Raw genomic sequence first — 19,169 nt, forward strand, 5'->3', positions numbered from 1 at the left:
AAACAAGTGACCATTCCATGGCATTGACATGAGTAAGTATACATGTTTTTGTTGTTGGTTTTTTTACATAAAGTTTGATGTATGCTATCGTGACGTTTCCCGGGCAACGCACAAACTTCCCTCGCTCAGCTGTTCTACAGAGCGCAGCGTTAAAAGATACTTACAATACATTTCACCAAAAACAAGTTGAAATCAATTATTATTATTCGTCTTATTTCTTTAGTTTGACGCGGCGGGAAGAACAAATCTGAGAAAGAAGAAATGTCGTGGAATTGGAGCAGTCATGGGCTGCCTTTCCTGCCTGGATACACCTTTCAGGATGTAACGGTAAAACCAAACAAAAAACCTTGTAGTAATTGATCGAACATGTCTAGGTCGGTGTCCATTTGCTCAGAACCCTTGAATAATGATGTTTCAGTCTCACAGTCACACATAAGTTAACTGACAGGCGAACTTTAGTGTTAGCAAAGTTTGTCATTTTTATCTTTAACGCTAATTCCGTCTTCTTTATCATATGAACTTTTGTTTTTCTTCTTCTAACGTTAGCCAAGACAGTGGCACTGTTATTAGAGTTTAGCTTTCATTGAGTGCGACTTCTCTAGCTTGTATCAAGAAACAACGCGGTCACTCACAATATTGATGAATTTATGAACTTAAGGTTAGTTAACTATAAGGTTCATTCACTTAAGCCCACAATTTCTCCTATAGTTTCTATTGTTCTGGTGATAAACCACCTTTGTGTGGGGGAAAAATATATATAATAATAATAATAATAAAATGCTGATTGCTGTTTGAGATGTGACTTACTGTCGTATTGTACATGTTGTGTGAGTGAACAGAGTGAATTGTTCTTATTGTTGCTGGCTGTAATTGTATATGACATGATTATAATATCTTAAGTCTTTATGATTATATTGTGATCTGACTAATATGAGCTGTATTTACTACTTTTCCCACTTTTTCCATCCATGGCTGTGCTTTGTTTCCTTCCACAGAAGTCAGCGTTCCACCGGCCTCAGACTTTGGCTTACAATAATGGCTACACTCTGCCTCGCCGGCCCACCATAGGCATCGGCCAGAGCCCCCTCCTGTCCACTCAGCTCAGGCTACAGGAGGTCAACCAGCTGCCCCTTCAAGAACCTGAGGCCTCCTACGACACCTATGACACCCCCCAGAGCGAGGACTTTGTGCCTGCTCATGTGGCGCTGGACAAGAAGGTACAGGACACCCACAGTTTATATGGAGGGTGGGAGTCATGAACAGAGCAGAAACATTTTGGAAAAAATGTCCATTGTGTCCAAAATTGTCCAATATGAATTCTATTCAGCATCTACCAATTTGTCCTGCTGCTGGGACTGGAATATTTTAAATTGAATTGCAAGAAAAACAAATCTGGAAGTATAATAGTTGGTATAATATAATAATCAGTTGTTTTTGTTCTTAATAATGGTTGAGTAAACACATAACTACCTCATTAGCTCCATTGCTCTTCTAGTTCAATTTCAACATCTGATGCAGAAACAAGTCATTTTTTTTATATTATTGAAAGGGAGTATAGAATTGAAGTCACAGTTGTAATTGTTAATGTTCTTGTAAGTACTGTATTTCTAGTTAAGAATCAAGCACATTTGAACACTTTATTTATTTATTTTATTCATGTTCATAAATAAGCTCAGTGTAATAAAGTATGTGTCTTTAATCTTTGTCATTGATTTCACAAAGCTTGTGATTTTATTTAAAAAAAATCAAACTTGTTATTTTGAAGGAACAGACACAGTAATGAAGGACAATCACTGTTGATTGTGCTGTTAATTGATAATTGCTCTCTCGCCTCTCTTTTCTTTCAGGTGCTGCGTTTCAATGCGTACTTCACAGAAGACGTCCTGTTCTCCCCAGAGGAGCACTACAGGATTCGTTCTGTGGTCATGTACTACTTCCTGGAGGACGATACCATGTCCATCATCGAGCCAGCCGTGGAGAATTCTGGGATACCACAGGGCAAACGCATCAAGCGCCAACGCCTGCCCAAGAACGAATTTGGAGAGTATTACACCTGGATGGACCTGAATGTGGCTATGGACCTGGAGGTGTATGGAGTCAAGTACCACATCACAGACTGTGACGCTTTTACCAAGGTACAGTGTTAATACAGACGGACTCAAGAACATTTTTATATATTATTAATTTATATAATATATAAAACTAGATCATGGGCAATGGCTTCATTGGCTGTGTTCTTGCATAAAAGTACAACGTGTGTAAGAGTACTACATGTGTGTAAGTAGTACTGGTAGTACTACTTAAGATAAAAAGTCTGATTTAATTGATAACAAATTACATTAAAGCCGCGCTAGTGCCAATGATGGCTCTCGCCTTCCAGCCCGTCCATGTTTTCTGCTGCGTTTTGCGGCATACCAACGACGCTCAGTAATTCACAGTTGATGATTGCGTAGTTTGCGACTCAAATAGTTGTTTGTCCTGACAAATTGCAAGATCGTGCTGAACGCAGACCTGAGCAGGGAGAAAGGGAGAGAGAGCCTCGGTGACCCGGGTGCACCCCCTCCTCCCTGTACCTCCGTCACCTAGCAACAGAGACATTAGTAATTAGCAATTTACTTTAAAAAATACTGAAAAAAAGTCCAAGGTGTACGAATGTCAAAAGCAATAGCATCCCTAAGACGGTGAAAGCGATCGTAAAGAGGTATAACTTGTTGAAATCGGTGAAAGTGTTAAGAAGTTGAAACGCGTCAAAAATCCTGATATGGAAAAATAAATGGGAATACAAGAACATATAGTGTGCTTTATGACACTCTGGACATCTGGATTCATGTCTATGCCACACAAATAGGTAATATGCATATTACAGGCTTTTTAAACTATTTAGACATCCTAGTCTTGATGCTTTCTGTAGCAAAACCTAAAATAAGTGAGGAGTGAAGCTGTTATTGCAGCCAGCTATAAACAAGTCAAGGGAGAGTCTGATATAACGTTTTTAAGCTGATATCGATATCCAATATTAGTTTTAGTGTTGTGGCTGACTTGTTTTTATCTGTCCAGGAGTTCCTGTCCAGTGAAGGCATCATTCTGAACATGCCGGAGCCCGTGCCCTCAGACCCCTACACCACACAGCGCACCAAACCCATGCCCTGCTACAACACGCTCTCTGAAAACAAACAGGTCAACCAGTTCCTCACCATGGACCGCAAGGTATCAGCTGCACCATAATGACAACATAATAGACTACTGCAGTAATAATATTTGTTTTTTGATGTACATGGTCCTGCCTGCTACATGTTCTCCTTCAGTGCCCAAAGCGCCCCTCTCGCTCTCTCTTCAGGTACTGCGTTTCTTCGGGCTGTGGGACGACTCTGAGGCCCTGTATGGAGAGACGCGCACGGTCACCATTCACTACTTTCTGGTGGACGACACTGTGGAGGTTCGAGAGGTGCACCATGCCAACGATGGACGAGACCCTTTCCCCATCCTCATGAGGAGACAGCGGCTGCCCAAGAAGACCAAAACACACATAGGTAACATGTACTAATACTCACAACGTTCTCACTACATTTTCAGGAGTCAACTGGACTTGTGTTTGTAACATGTCCGCACAGAAAAAAGAAGCGCTCCCTGTTCTCTTTAAAATGATTTGAGGTTTGACGACAGAATCATGGTCAGCTCCCTGTTCTCTTTAAAATGATTTGAGGTTTGACGACAGAATCATGGTCAGCAGTCTATTCAACATCCAATCCAAACAATCACTTACATACATTAAAAATCTTAATCAGAAACCAATGAAAACAATAATGCTAGTTTATTATAGAGTTCAATTTGAACCTGGTTTTCATCTTGGTTTTTATTGTGACACAGTTTGAATAGCAAGTGAATATTCTACTTTGACTGAAGATTCAGAACTCTACAGGTTTCAGACCATGGCCATGTTAATTTACTATTGAAAACAAAAGTATTATATCTTTTGAAGGGCCTAAACTCCTAAAAATGACAATGAAACTGAGACCCATCACTCGTTTGTACTTGTTTTTAGTCATATCATGCAGTCCTAATGCATATCTTATCCTTACTGCACAGACGGCTTCCCCACCTGTGTCCTCGAGGTGTCCAAAGATGAAGTGGAGGAATACTACTCTCCACAGGACTTCCAGCTCGGGCAGAGGATAACCCTGCTGGGGAGACACTTCCTCCTGAGTGACTGCGACAGCTTCACTCGGCATTACTACCAGAGCCACTTCCCCAACATGGAGCTTAGGCCAGTGGAACCGACCCAGGATCCCCAGCCAGCTGACAAGAATAAGGTACACAACCACTACACTGCAATTGAAACCGTTTCTTCTAAGTCATAGTTCTCATTCACGAGTTCAAGCCATCACCATTAGCAATTTAGCATTTCAAGCAAACTGGAGGCACTGTTCTGTCTGAAGCTGTTAGTGCTGTTTGAATGTCCGGCAGGTGAAACAGTAGTGCACTCAACATTTTCCACAATGCACCTTGAAAAGTAGTGTCAGGTGCGGTTTACTAGACTGGTAAGTATAAACCACAATCCACTGGGGGATTCGGAAAAACAATGAGCGAACGACGACGGGTCTTTAACTGGACACTACATGAAGAAGAACTGTTTTAACAAAGCACTAATGACTTGTGATTATGAATGAAACACTATTCAAATAAACGTTTATGGTGTGAAGTCGCATTAGCCTGGCAAAAAGTTGAATAAACCATGTTTAATGTGAGATCCATTTTAAGAGTGTCAAGACAGATTTTTACCAAATCATTGATTATCTGAGTTTTGCTGATTTTTTTCATCCAGAAGCCACAGTGAGGAGAAATGCAGGACTATGTAGAGGGTTTAGAATAGTGTGGACATTTGGACATAGCTTCTTCTTTCTTAAGTTTTGACACCATGTAAAAAGTCACCATGGTAGCGGTGGAACGGTCCCTTCAGAGTTTATGATTCTGAATGATCAATGATAAATAATAACAGTCTTTCCCCTGACTGGACTGTGCTGCAGGAGGCGCCTCCCTATAATGGCTTTGGAACCCTGGAGGACTCTTTGCAGAACTGTCTGAACCTGATCCCAGAGCCTCCCAAGAAGAACGTGATCAAACAGCTGGAGAACCACAACAAAGTCCTGCGCTACCGGGCCAAACTGGTGAGACTAACTGGGCCAGACTGGTGAGACTAACTGGACCAAACTGGTGAGACTAACTGGGCCAAACTGGTGAGGCTAACTGGACCAAATTGGTGAGACTAACTGGGCCAAACTGGTGAGACTAACTGGACCAAACTGGTGAGACTAACTGGGCTAAACCGGTGAGACTAACTGGGCCAAACTGGTGAGACTAACTGGACCAAACTGGTGAGACTAACTGGTCCAAACTGGTGAGACTAACTGGAGCAAACTGGTGAGACTAACTGGGCCAAACTGGTGAGACTAACTTACACAAGTTACTTAAAATTTCATTGACCACTACTTTTTACTTCTCCTTGAGTACAATTTTTGTCTACTCCACCCACCTAGAAAAAAGATAAATAATGACACAAGATAGACAAATGCATGTTGACTACAGCATACTACATAATATATAATATTATCTTATTATTTGTTGAAATGATTTTAGGAATCCCAGAATGAAGTTGATGATAAGCGCATATTTGTCCTGTCCTACTACCTGGCTGATGACATGATCAGCATCTACGAGAACTCCACCCGGAACTCTGGAATAATCGGAGGGAAGTTCCTGCAAAAGACACGCGTCCCCAAACCTGACTCCACCACAGAGAACCCACAGTTCTACTCCCCGGCCGACTTTTTCATGGGCTCCACAGTGGAGGGTAAAGTCATTTAGACATGTTAAAAGTGAAAGTTAGACTAAATATTTAACTAAAATGTTGGGAACAAGGTTATATTTCAGATTTTACTATACATTTTGCCTAGTTGTCCTGTTTGACCATTTTGGTGACGTTCATAATGTTACGTCACATATTGATGACATCACAGCGGGATTCAGCTTTAGAGCTCAATTCTACTTCCTGTAATTTTCAACTTTCTTCACAAACTGCAACTTCACAGATGTAAAACTATGATAAATATTGACCACATTCATATACAAATACGTACTAAATTCATAACTAGAAAACCAGGAGAACATGATATAGACTTTAAGTTGTGGTAGAAGTCAATGAAGAAATGCAATATAATTACCGGTATCATTTTAAGAAGGACTTTCATCAACTAAATCGAAACTAAAAAGCATTATTTGACTAAATCTTAAGACTGAACCCATTTTTTTTATTATTGTTAATAAAATCAGCATTAATGAGCTCCATGGATGTCTACACATGTCACAGCGGCCTTCAGTGTAAAATGGGTTGCATTCATTCTATATCATTTGATGAAATTAAATGAGTAGGTTATGCAAAAAGACTAGGTTATGCATGGAAATGTTGACAATTGTCTTATGTACTGATTTTTGATTTTGGATATAAAATAGAATTGAGCAAATTTGACTGTTTTTGATTTCCAGTGTTCAGCCATCGCTTTGTGTTGATGGATGCTGACCGCTATGTGTTAACTCATCTGGAGTCCATCCAGAGCCAGGTGCCGACCGAGACCCTGGACTCTCTAAGGAGGAGCTTTGGACTGGGGATGGACACCACAAAGCAACACGGTGGGCCTAACAAATATACACTGCTCTTACAGAGTCGTTTATTTGTGTTATTTTACTGTGGAGTATGAAATTGCACTTACTGTGTCAAAAAAGCTCTTCAAACTACTCGGCACACAAAATAAGAATATTAAAAATTCAAACCTTTTAAAGAAATGTAACGTTTTTTATATTGTTTATCTATACAGATGACGATGCAGTGGCTGAACCCTCGTCTTGAAAATGATCTCATTTAAAATGTCTATGGAGAAAATAAAACTTATTATATCAACTTTTCTAGCAGATATTTGTCTTGATTATTCTATGTTTGCACAGATTCAGTTCCACTGAAACAAAGTCGTCATTAGAAAAACACCAGACCCAAACGCACTTTAAAATCTGAAAACAAACAAACAAATAATGAAGGCGGAGCTGAATTAAGTTTTTTATGTTTTTATTAAATTGATTAAAAAACAGATGAAACAAACCTCTGTTGACCCCGCCCCTCACTGACGCACAATAACATGAAGACGGCAAACCACGATATTAGAATGTCTCTCACTCCCAACGTGTACGACGACACATCAGGAGTGATGGAGCCTGAAGCCCTTCCACCACCTCCACCACCTCCTCTTCTTCCTGCTCTTTTTCTCCTTCAGATCTTGGACTTCGGCTCGCTCGGCTTACAGCTTCTTCTCCAGCTCCTGAGCTTTGTTCTTTGCCTCTGAAACCATCTGCTTCTGAACGCTGAGGGAGTCTTCAAGGGCGGAGTGCTCTTTCTGGAGGGCCTGTTTTTCTCCGTCTGCATTTTTATGCTTGGTGGTGGTGGAGGTCAGAAGTATTTCCCTCCCTGCGGCTTTCTCAAGGGCCTCGTGAAGCCAAATGTTCAGGGCCATGTTCTCCTCCTCGTACTTTTCCATTGTCCTTGTCGCGTATACCAAAGGAGTCTTGTGCTCTTCTTTTCTTCTGCTTTGAGCCACATTATTGATGGTTTGAAGACAAAGGTCTAGAGTCCTTCCCTCTCCTTCTAACATTTCAATGATCTTCCTCCTTTCATCCCAAGCAATCTGGTCTTCAGTGGTTTGAACGGCCAAATCCAACTCTTCAGTCAAAGGCTCGTGTTCGCATTGGTTGACTTCCATGTTCTTCACATCCTCCTCTTTGAAGTCGAGGTCTGCCACTTGTTTGTTGATATATTGCTCGAAATCTTGATTGATCTTCAAACGCTCTCCAATGTAATCATCAATCCTGTGTTGTCCCTCTTGGGTGTGTTTGGGGATGATATATTTCTCCTCATCCTGTTTCTCTCTGAGTTCCTGGCCAAACTCCGTGATCTTGTCCTTCTTGTTTAGCTCTTTCTTTAAGTCCTGCTTCTCCAGCTGCACTTCCTGAAGAACGGAGTTTGCTTTGGTCAAAACCTTCTCCGGGGTGTTTTGAAGCCAAACGTATAGAGCATTTTTCTCCTCCAACAACTGCACAGCCTGCATGACATGGTGCATCTGCTCCACCTTCGCCTGTTGGTTGTGGACGGTGGCCTTCCCCTGTACCTGGTCTCCCTGAGAATTAAAGTTGATCCATGAAAGTTGATGCTGGTCTTTGTTTCGGTGGATCTGCTCTTGGTACTCTCTCAGGACGTCCTGGTACTGCTGTATCTTCTGCACCGGAGGATTCTCTTTCATCCATGCAGGAACAGGTGTTTGGGCGGTGGCCCCTGCTGCTCGAGTCTTCATATTGCTCCTCGTATGTTCTTTTCTCCGTGTTAGTTGAAGGATCTCAAAGTGTTCGTCTCTCCAAAGGTTTGTGTGTAGTGTAGATAGTTTAGTCTCTCTCCAAACAATCTAGTCCCTCTCAAAGCGTATGGCCCTTATATATATTGGCTTTGTGATGTCATAAAGCCTCTGGGCGGGCTTTGTGATGTCATAAAGCCTGTAGGGGGGCTTTGTGATGTCTTAAAGAAAGCATAACCATGGAGATAGAGCATCGGGCAACGTAGCACTATATTGTAGGACTTCTAGTAATCCTATGATCCTTGTAGTATATTCAGTATTTTTAGTACTATGTTGAAGTTCTATGTTGTAATAGTACTACTACATTTTAGTACTTTGTAGTTGTGATAAAATGTGAATATATGAGTATATTTCTGTGATGTATTTTATCTGCATAATAGTGATATTTTATCTGCATCATTAGTCTAAGAGAAGAACGGGTGTGTGACAGCATTTGTTTGTGAAGGGGTCGTAAAGATGGGCCAAAGGATGTTGCCCCAGAGGGGGGGGGGGAGTTGCACCCACTTGCAGGCTTTATCTCTACGGGAAAAATACAAAGTGCCTTGATGTGAGGCTGACCAATGAGAAATGTGACCCGCCTATTCCAGAATATCTAATAAAACCAACCAGCATGGGAAAAAACGGTGTGAGACGCGGGGGTGAGACGCAGGAGGGTCAGCCAGGCTCCTTACAACGGCCTGGCTGACACAGTCCCCGCGTTTTCTCCCATGCATGCCACACAAATGTCTGATGTTTCTGTGTCGTTTCATATTCTAAGTTGAATTGTGTTCTCAATGTGTTAAGGAATAGCATCGGTGTATGTCTCATTCCATGACATTTTCTGGTCCTATCGAGCCGGACGACAAGCAGCCCCTTCGCGGAGATTGACGGGTGAATCGGTGAAGTCTGTGCACAGCTGAAAGAAGTCCACTTTTCCCGTGGCCGCCCATCGCACCTCAGTCTCCGCGAGGAGAGCGCGTCGTTTCGAAGCAGCAGGAGAACACAGGCGACAAAGAAGGTCAGACAAAACATTGTGTGTGAAAAAGAGTTAGCCATGAAACGTTTTTATGCATTAGTTTGATATTTACTGGAAAAAATATTGTATGCTTTTATGCGCAGTTAGGTATTACTGAGGAAATACCCAGTTTCATATTACTGAGGAAATATTGTAGGCTTATGGACGAGATAAGTTTCTCACATAAAGCAAGGCAGTTAGGTATTACTGAGGAAATACCCAGTTTCATATTACTGAGGAAATATGTGTGAATGTAAGCGCTGTGCACGAGCGAAGTAAGTAAGAGAGAAGTGTGAATGTGTGAATGAGGATTAATAAGTGATTCACTAACGAGTGTGAGAATCACAATTAATCATACAAGGGTCACAAGGCGTTATTCTGAGAGATCTAAAATTTGCAGTCACGGGTGAATCTTTAAACACCTAGCATTATCTCCGGTGGAAAATCAATACGAAATTCTACTAGAAGCTTGAGATATGACGTGACTGTAAAGCAAGTAGCATTTCTCTCAGACGACCGAGACCAAATAATGCCAAAATTATCACCCCAAACTGTAAAAAGACAAAGGAAAAGTCATAAGAGGATTTTGGAGGGAGACTTCCAGCGTGCTCAGATGACGTGGCAGAGAGGGGGAGATAAGGGGGATCAACAAGGCAGGAGAGGAGAAAGCAGTTCAGAGGACGCTCTGAACTGATGAAATAAGTAAAGCTAAACTCAGCTGGTTTTAAATTTTAGTATTTGAGAGCTCTGTAGAACAAATTTTAAGGGTTTTGTTTGATTGACAACAATCAATTATAAAGATTTTATTAAACTTGATAAGAGATAAAGATGAATTCAGATTTTTATAGATGGCCAATTTTTTGGGGAACGTGATCACAGACAGGACACTTCCTGTCCCCGACATAGAAGACAAAAGTTGTGTTTTTACAGTATCATGTTTTTTGAGTGCACAGAACAAACCCACGTTTTGTTTTGTTTTATTTTTGGACTTGACGAAAATTATCTTTTTGGACTTAATGCATGACTAGATGAAAGTACAGGACGAAAAGACAGAAGGGTTTTTAAATTTAGGATCAAATACAGGCACAGGCCTGGAAGTGATAATGTGGGTAAATGGGTGACTACTGATGTTTTTGGACGTAGAACGGGCAGTAAGTAAAGTGATAGTAAAAGTTATATCAGTAACTTATTTATTTGTATTATCATGAGGAAACCTCGTATTGCATGTAGACGTAAGTGAGGGAATAAGTTAAATAGTGACGTCCAATGCCCTCCCAGGAAAGACATGAATGGGTCATTAACTAGGGGATTGACGCAGAAGTGGGGGGACATGGGACATACATGTGTTTATTAACTAAAGACAACAGGACACCAAGTCATAAAGATAGTCAGAGATAAGGGGCTATTGACTGGCAAAGAATCTGGAGGACTCAGGATGGAGCAGATGTCCGTTAACTTTACGGATCACAGGGACACCAAGAGGTTACACCTCAGGGGGGGTTGACGTGATGAGTAATAAGGAGAAGAGTTAAAATTAACAGGGAAAGAATTTGACATTCTAAAGTAAATACCTGAAGGATTGTGGAGATTCAATCAAGAATTGAATAGATTTAAATTTAGACGCTATAGAAGTTATGAAAACCAGTGATAACAGGAACTTAACATTATAGGACTCAGGACGGAGTCAGGACGGACCCGGGGGGAGGAGTGTAATGCAGAAGAATAAATTTTATGAGACCCGCAGATTACCTGAAGATAGTGAAAACTAAACAGGGGGATGGGTAATCAATGCATGAGTTTAGAAGCAGAATGACAGGGATATTTTAAAGATAACTAACTGCAATCCCAGGGGATGCAGCGTCTGATACTTATATCAGCAGCAAAGAGAAAGAAAAAGCAGGTTTAGAAATTTGGAAATGGGTGTTTCCTCCGTTGCGAGAGGAAGACAGAGAGAGAGACAAGGGGAAAAAAGGGTTGATACAAAATGATGTGCCTTATAACCAAGGGGAAGGTTTAGGATCGTTTTGATTTGTTAATACACATATAGACTTGCTAGAACAAACTAATACACAATGTTTGTAAAGCACCACATGAGCAGGTGTGAGAGATCGAGTTTGAAACTCACCTGAAGCAAATATAAAAGATTAGCACATATTACATTAGATGGGTGACTTTATTCAGGCCACACCCAGAGGAGATGATGTTAATACTTTAAGTTGTGAACTGACCCTTATGGCCAGCTCAACGGGGGAATTATTGAGATAATTATTATTGTTTGATGTATTTGAATCACACACACACACACACACACACATACATACACACACACACACACACACACATACATACGCGCGCACACGTGGAGACCAAACATTTAGAGTTTGAGACATTTAGAGTTTGAGACATTTAGAGTTTGAAACATTTAGAGTTTGAAACATTTGGAGTTTGAAACAAATGGTGGTAAAACAGATAGGTTAGGGCAGTGTCGGATAACAGACACATAGACGGATTACAGACACACAGGGGGGGCCCAGCGCCGTGGGAGGGGGGGCTCAGCCAGGAATGTGACCGCTGAACTGTGAAAGGTCAAGAGGTGACATTGCGGAGTGGAGTGACAGACGCAATTCCATCTCTTCCTTGATTACATCTTGGATTAGTGAACGTTGTAAACTATCTGGATTATTGAATTTTGGTTAAATGTAGAATTGTATGGAAGTTTGAGAAATGGGCAAAGCCATATCTCAAAAAGGAGGGATATGTACGTGTAAACAAATATTCCGAATCAATAATTACTAATATTCCGAATCAATAATTACTAAAAAATTCAAAAAAAAAAATTGTAAACAAGAAAACTGTTTGAAATGCACTGAATTGTCGAAAAGACTTTGTTTATCACCGCAGCAGAGAACGTGTTGGAGATGTGGTGTTTACAGAGACGAGCCAGGTGGACGAGCAAAGTGGACGGAGCCACACCGTGTCGTCCTCACACCGACCAGGGGAGGACGAGAACATGGGTGCTCTCATGGGAAAGTGAGAGAAATGTCTGGATAACACAGCGGCAGATCCATAACATCGCAGACGCAGGACTTCGTTTGTATGAGTTTTGTCCAGAGTCTACGGTAGAGTACGATACTCTGCTACGATGAACGAGAGACAGAGGCTACGGTGCGCAGAGTACCATACTCTGTGAAAAAGAATCAACAGTTATCATCATCAAGTGATGACGGTAATATGGGTGCTGAACACCTGTATTATACAATCGGGACAATCGGGACAATCGGGACAATCGGGACAATCGGGACAATCGGGACAATCGGGACAATCTGAAGAAACACAATGGCATATTATACAGCCACAGTTGTTTACACTAACTAAGAGAGTTTTTTATCTGCTACAACATAACTACATGTAATGTTAATGAGATTATGAATTGAGATGGGAAATGTACCAGTTCATATGTGTCATAGGTGTGAACGAAGCGAGCAGCGGAAGAAGGTCTCTTAAGGAACCAAGAGAGGACGTATGGTGATGTGGGGACACTTGTGGGACGTTGTGCCTATGTATCCCTTTTGTGGCCAGCCATGGTCATAACAAAGATCAGCATCACCCAGAACCATACCGCAGGGTCAAGGTCGAGAGGTTAGTGGACAGTCTGGTCCCAGTAGCACCTGATACTACGTATTTGATTCTATTGGGGTGTCCAGAGAGGTCCCTGACGAGTCAAACTGACCAGAGAGCAGTGGGTTTAAGGGCTTTCCGATTGTACTTCTATATTTCCCATCACACCGCACAAAATTATAGACAAGATAAATTGTCTGTTTGTCAAATTACAGAAATTGACCAATCTGACTCAAAATTTAGGACAGTAATGCTGTAGACATGTTGTGGGCCGAGAGAAAATAATTTTGTTCAATGTTGAGAAATGTGCATCACGTTTTAAGTATAAAAGTGTCATTTTAACACCAATATGAAAGACATGTTGAAAACTGAAAAGAATAATGTGTTTGGCATATGATACAGTAGACTAATGCTTTGATAAACAGGAGGGAAATGTGATAAAATGTGAATATATGAGTATATTTCTGTGATGTATTTTATCTGCATAATAGTGATATTTTATCTGCATCATTAGTCTAAGAGAAGAACGGGTGTGTGACAGCATTTGTTTGTGAAGGGGTCGTAAAGATGGGCCAAAGGATGTTGCCCCAGAGGGGGGGGGGGGAGTTGCACCCCCTTGCAGGCTTTATCTCTACGGAAAAATACAAAGTGCCTTGATGTGAGGCTGACCAATGAGAAATGTGACCCGCCTATTCCAGAATATCTAATAAAACCAACCAGCATGGGAAAAAACGGTGTGAGACGCGGGGGTGAGACGCAGGAGGGTCAGCCAGGCTCCTTACAACGGCCTGGCTGACACAGTCCCCGCGTTTTCTCCCATGCATGCCACACAAATGTCTGATGTTTCTGTGTCGTTTCATATTCTAAGTTGAATTGTGTTCTCAATGTGTTAAGGAATAGCATCGGGTGTATGTCTAATTCCATGACAGTAGTACTTTTAGAATTCTAGTAATTGTAAGTTTCCAGGGTGTATTCAACTTTTCTTTCAGGTTAGTAGTTTTGTAGATATTTTTCTGTACTTTTACAGTTCCAGTAGTTCTAGTTATTTTAGTCTAAGCAGTATTCTGTAGTATAAGCATTATTTCAGATATTGTAGTTCCAAATTGTAGTACTATGTTGCAGTACTACGTTGTAGTACATTTTTGTACTTTTAGAATTCTAGTAATCCTAGTGTTCAGTGTTCAATATTTTCAATTCTATGTTGTAGTACCATGTTGTAGTACTATGTTGCAGTACTACTTTGGAGGCCTTGTTTAGAGCAGAAGAAGCCAAAAGTAAATAGGAGCCTCAACAAACTTGTCAACAACAACATACTTGAATGTTGTTGTCCAGTTTTCTGGAATTGATTTTCTATTCTCCATTTGCCTGTTTTTTGTTTCCAAAATTGTACATTATTTACATGCAAAATCCAGTGGTTCCCAAAGTGGAAGTCAAGGTACTGAGCTCGGGCTCTTGAGATGACTTGGAAAAATGTATTTAATCAATGTTTTAATTTATATCAGTAGATTTAACGCAATTAGATAAAACTAGACAATAAATTACTCATATTAATGCAATTAAAGCTGCATTTAATAAGAGTTGTGGGTAAGGTTATCCTCCTGAAGAACTGGTTCTCAACTGGTTCTCCTCCTGAAGAACTGGTTCTCCTCCTGAAGAACTGGTTCCTCCTTAAGAACTGTTTTTCCTCCTGAAGAACTGGTTCTCCTCCTGAGTGGCTCCAGCTCCACTGTCCATCTCGCGTCCGCCTGTCCCTCTGAAGGAGTCGGATCTCTCCTTCACTGTGGAACTCCCCCAGGATTCTATTTTTTCCCAAGGAGGTTTTTTGTACTTTTTCCTGGCCGAGAAGGAGGGTCTAAGGACAGGGGACCCTGGGACATGGCCCCTCGTCCCTATAGACATCGTTTGATTGCACTCTGAGACAACCGCTGTTGTAATTTTGGCCGTTACAAAAATGAATTGAATTTCACAAATTGATTGATATTTCCCTTGAAGAAATAGTGTTTTTTGAAATCTACTCCTCAAACAAATGCCTAATGTTAAGTAATATGTATTTAAATATATCCTCATTCTTTGAGTTGTCAAGAAAACAATCATTTATATTGGCATAAAGCGGGTGTTATTCTTCTTGAAGTGATGGCTATGGAAAAATTACAATCTTACGTAACATAAGTGCTCAAAAAATCTTTATATATATATGTATAAAATGTTTACAACAAATATTTATATTTACAATGTTTACAACAAATCATTACATGTACAAGGTTTACAATAAATCTTTATATTCACAATGTTTAAAATAAATCTTTATATTTACAACTATACTACAGCTGAATGTGAGTGTAAAATGTGCCAGGGATCAGGTCCACAGCAGCTTGGTACATGTTCAGTCTGAGGCTGGTACGATGGTGCCAGATAGAAGGGATCAGGTGCATATAAGATAAGATAAGATAAGATATTCCTTTATTGTCCCACATGGGGAAATTTCATTGGTGCAACACAGGTAGATACAGAGATAGATACAGAAGAACAGATCACTTATAGGAAGTCTGAAAAACACTTTCAGTAGAAGATCTCCTATAAATAAATAAAAACTCCCATAGACAAATAAATAAATAAATAAATACCATTGCATGTGATCCCGACAGTAATTGCACATGAATATGTGTCACGACAGCACATAGATTGCACATGAATTTCACAGTAATTGCACATATGACAGAATTGCACATCAGTATTAGGTTAGGTCAGTACTGCGAGTGTTCAGTACTAACAGTTTTTGTTATAAAGTCTGACAGCAGCAGGAAGGAAAGACCTACGGAACCTTTCCTTCACACATCGAGGGTGGATCAGTCTCTCACTGAAGCTGCTCTCCAGAGCGGACAGAGTGTCCTGCAGGGGGTGACACTCATGGTCCAGCATAGATGTGAATCTAGCCAGGACCCTCCTGTCCCCCACCTCCTGCACCGAGTCCAGAGCACAGCCCAGGACGGAGCTGGACTTCTTGATGACTCTGTCCAGCCTCTTCCTCTCCCTCTCTGTGATGCTGCTGCTCCAGCAGGCCACACCATACAGGAGGGCCGATGCCACCACAGAGTCGTAGAAGGTCTTCAGGAGTGGCCCTGTCACTCCAAAAGACCTGAGTCTCCTCAGGAGGTAGAGCCGACTCTGGCTCTTCCTGTACAGTGCGTCTGTGTTATGAGTCCAGTCCAGTTTGGACTGGACTCATCCTCATGACGGGGCCATATGCAGGCTCAGCTCAGACCTTTTTCATCTTCCTCTTCTTATGTTTTTGGCGATAATTGTCCTTGAACGACCAGTCGGGGAACATAGCCTCATGCTCCAGGCGTACTTTGCGTGCCTGTTCAAAGTACGGGTCCTTCTCCTCTTCAGACAGAGATGCCCAGCACTTTCCCACCTCTTTGTTGACTGTAGCTGAGTTGGTGATTTTGAACGCCTGCTGGATTTTCAGCCTCTTCTCAGCTCTGTACAACATGAAGGCGTTTAATGGCCTCTTAATGCACACAGTTGGAGCGTACGGTCCCGGGGTAGGCGCGTGTATTTGCTGAGGAACCACTGTGTGGGCCTCAGGTTGCTTGCCTCTCAGCTGGTGAGCAACTGATTGCGTCTCTTGTGCAGAAGTGGACGCTGGCATCGGTGTTGCAGAAGGCCCTCCCACAGAACCAAGTGCTGGAACTTCAGCATCAACGACCAAACCTTGATCCTCCAACATGCTCTTAATCGATGTTATGAGAGTGGACCTAATCTCCTCATAGTCCATAGTGTTCAAATAGGCCTCAACATCGATGGTGCTAAACTGCTCAGCGCTGACTTCAGGCGTTGAGGCCAGAGGAGCAGAAGGTGGAGGACTTGGGAACAAACAGTCGCTGTCCAAAAAGTTGCCCAGTAATCCAGAAGTCTTCAGGATGACCTCCAGAAAGTCCAGTCTGGTCTCTGACTCCATGATGGAGAACTGTAAAGACACAAAAAATAATATTTCTGTGATGCTGTGAACTGTATCAAAATCAAGCCCAAGTATTATTAGAAATCATCATCCTTACTGTAATTTTAAGTAAGACATGAAACTATTTAAAATAATACCAAAAAGCTGGCAATTTGACTTTCACTGCAATTTGGGCTAATTTCACTGTTATTTACCAAAACAGGGCCAAAGAACGAGTACTTACTAGATGTACTAAGCTCGTACTGACAGAGCTGTTAGCTAGTAGTTTGTAGTACAGCGGGAGTGTTGTCGATGTGTCGATCGTATACTGCAACAGCCAAGTGGAAGGACAGACTGCACATGTAGGACTCACGGCCTGAACTTATAGTCAGGCTCTTTGTGACGTGGTAGTCACGTGCCTAATGTCACTGTCGCTATGTGCGTGACGTCAACCCTGACAACAAGCGTTCAAATAAAAACATCTATGCTAACTATTTCAACACTTCTTTGTATTCAGCAAGACACAGCGAATTTAAGCTTGATAACAAATACATTTAGTGCTAATGAAAGTTTATTTTGTTAAGTTTCCAACAATATATTTTTCATTGTTTTTTCAAACAGAAACTTTCAGTAAAACTCATAAAAGTCCGACCATTTCCGTGTTTTTAGCCAGGCGGAACTACGCCCCCAAGTGTGGACACACGGTGCCCTCTAGTGGAGGTTTTAAAAGGGCTAAATATTTATCTCATTATGTATTTAGATATTTTGCGAATTTTAAACGATCAAAAATACTGACAATATTGCCCAATAAAGAATTTTGTATATCTTCTACTGAAAGTGTTTTTCAGACTTCCTATAAGTGATCTGTTCTTTTCTTCTGTATCTGCCTCTGTATCTTCCTGCGTTGCACCAATGAAATTTCCCCATGTGGGACAATAAAGGATTATCTTATCTTTGTGGCTAATGGTTTATCTCTGCAGGAAGATGAAGTCAGGAGAAAATACATGGAGGCCTTGTTTAGAGCTGAAGAAGCCAAAACTAAAGAGGAGCTTTAACAAACTTGTCAACAACAAAATACTTGATTAAATTCAAGTTTTCACCAGACCATTTCCCCATTCAAGACTCATAGCAGAGGTGGACATTACAACAATAGCCTCTGCCCGTGTCCTTTACAGCAAGGTAAATGTAGTTTTGACATAAGAGTTAACAGTAGTGCATGTACTCTTTCATGAGTACATACTTTTGATGCTCTTCTCTTTAAAGTGATGTGGTGATTATGTTGACTCACATATTGAGACTATTTTATAGTGTTTCATAGAATGCCTGAAAGAATCATTTTTGTTTAATTTTCTATTCTCTATTTGTCTGTTTTTTGTTTCATAGGCCCCCAAATTGTACATTATTATTTACATGCAAAATCCAGTGGTTCCCAAAGTGGAAGTCAAGGTACTGAGCTCGGGCTCTTGAGATGACTTGGAAAAATGTTGACGTTACAAAAATACATTTAATTTAATTGAAGGTGGTACTTTTTAAGAGGAACGTTACGAGGAAAGTGACGCGTTACTTTTGGTTAGGTCTCATATAGATCAATATAATAATAATATAATAGATCCATCGTCTCATCTCGTCACCGCATCCCAGAGCTCGCGTGTTCTGAGCATGCGCACTGCGCACCTAGTGACGGACTCTTTCAGACTTTCAGATGCACGTTTATTTTTCTTAGATAAACTACAGGCTTAAAACAAGAATGTTGTTGTGTGTCACTAGCTGCCCTATTAATAAAGTTGTTTTAATTAAAAAAACACTCTTGTTTAGCTTAATTACACCTATTTGAATGATGCATTTACGTACATACGTATTGCCATAGCAACAGAAGAGCAGTACGATCTGTGCACTTGACTTGAACTCTCAGCGCTCCTGAAAAGTTCAATACAGTGTTTTGGTTACAAAGTTTTTCAGCTCAACTTGATCAACTTCAACCATGGCTCACGCTTTCAGAAACGGTCTGGTCCCTGGAGGTAAGATCAGTCAACTCAAATGTTTTTAAAGAACGTGTAAAATAATCTAAATGTTTAATGATACGAACAGTTTTGACCATCAGTGACCGGTTCAAACCGGTTCTAAGCGGAGTCTGGAGCTAGCGCTAGCATAGCTAGACAAAGACATGAAA

The 19,169-nt window shown here is 41.0% G+C and overlaps 1 protein-coding gene across 1 annotated transcript; it reads left to right on the forward strand.

Moving 5' to 3' along the window:
- The first annotated feature begins 109 nt into the window (after positions 1 to 109).
- Positions 110 to 6,942, forward strand: LOC140354397 (EF-hand domain-containing protein 1-like). The gene is made up of 10 exons (XM_072439395.1): positions 110 to 327; positions 996 to 1,217; positions 1,848 to 2,135; positions 3,058 to 3,207; positions 3,338 to 3,530; positions 4,087 to 4,310; positions 5,025 to 5,165; positions 5,635 to 5,848; positions 6,541 to 6,684; positions 6,870 to 6,942. Exons 1-10 carry the CDS (start codon positions 262 to 264, stop codon positions 6,899 to 6,901), a joined length of 1,674 nt encoding a protein of 557 aa, XP_072295496.1. The 5' UTR covers positions 110 to 261; the 3' UTR covers positions 6,902 to 6,942.
- Positions 6,943 to 19,169: the final 12,227 nt, after the last annotated feature.

The sequence above is a fragment of the Eucyclogobius newberryi genome, unplaced genomic scaffold, assembly GCF_026437365.1.
Source record: "Eucyclogobius newberryi isolate DKJ021-1_F unplaced genomic scaffold, fEucNew1.0.hap1 SCAF_9, whole genome shotgun sequence".
NCBI classification, from domain to species: Eukaryota; Metazoa; Chordata; class Actinopteri; order Gobiiformes; family Gobiidae; genus Eucyclogobius; species Eucyclogobius newberryi.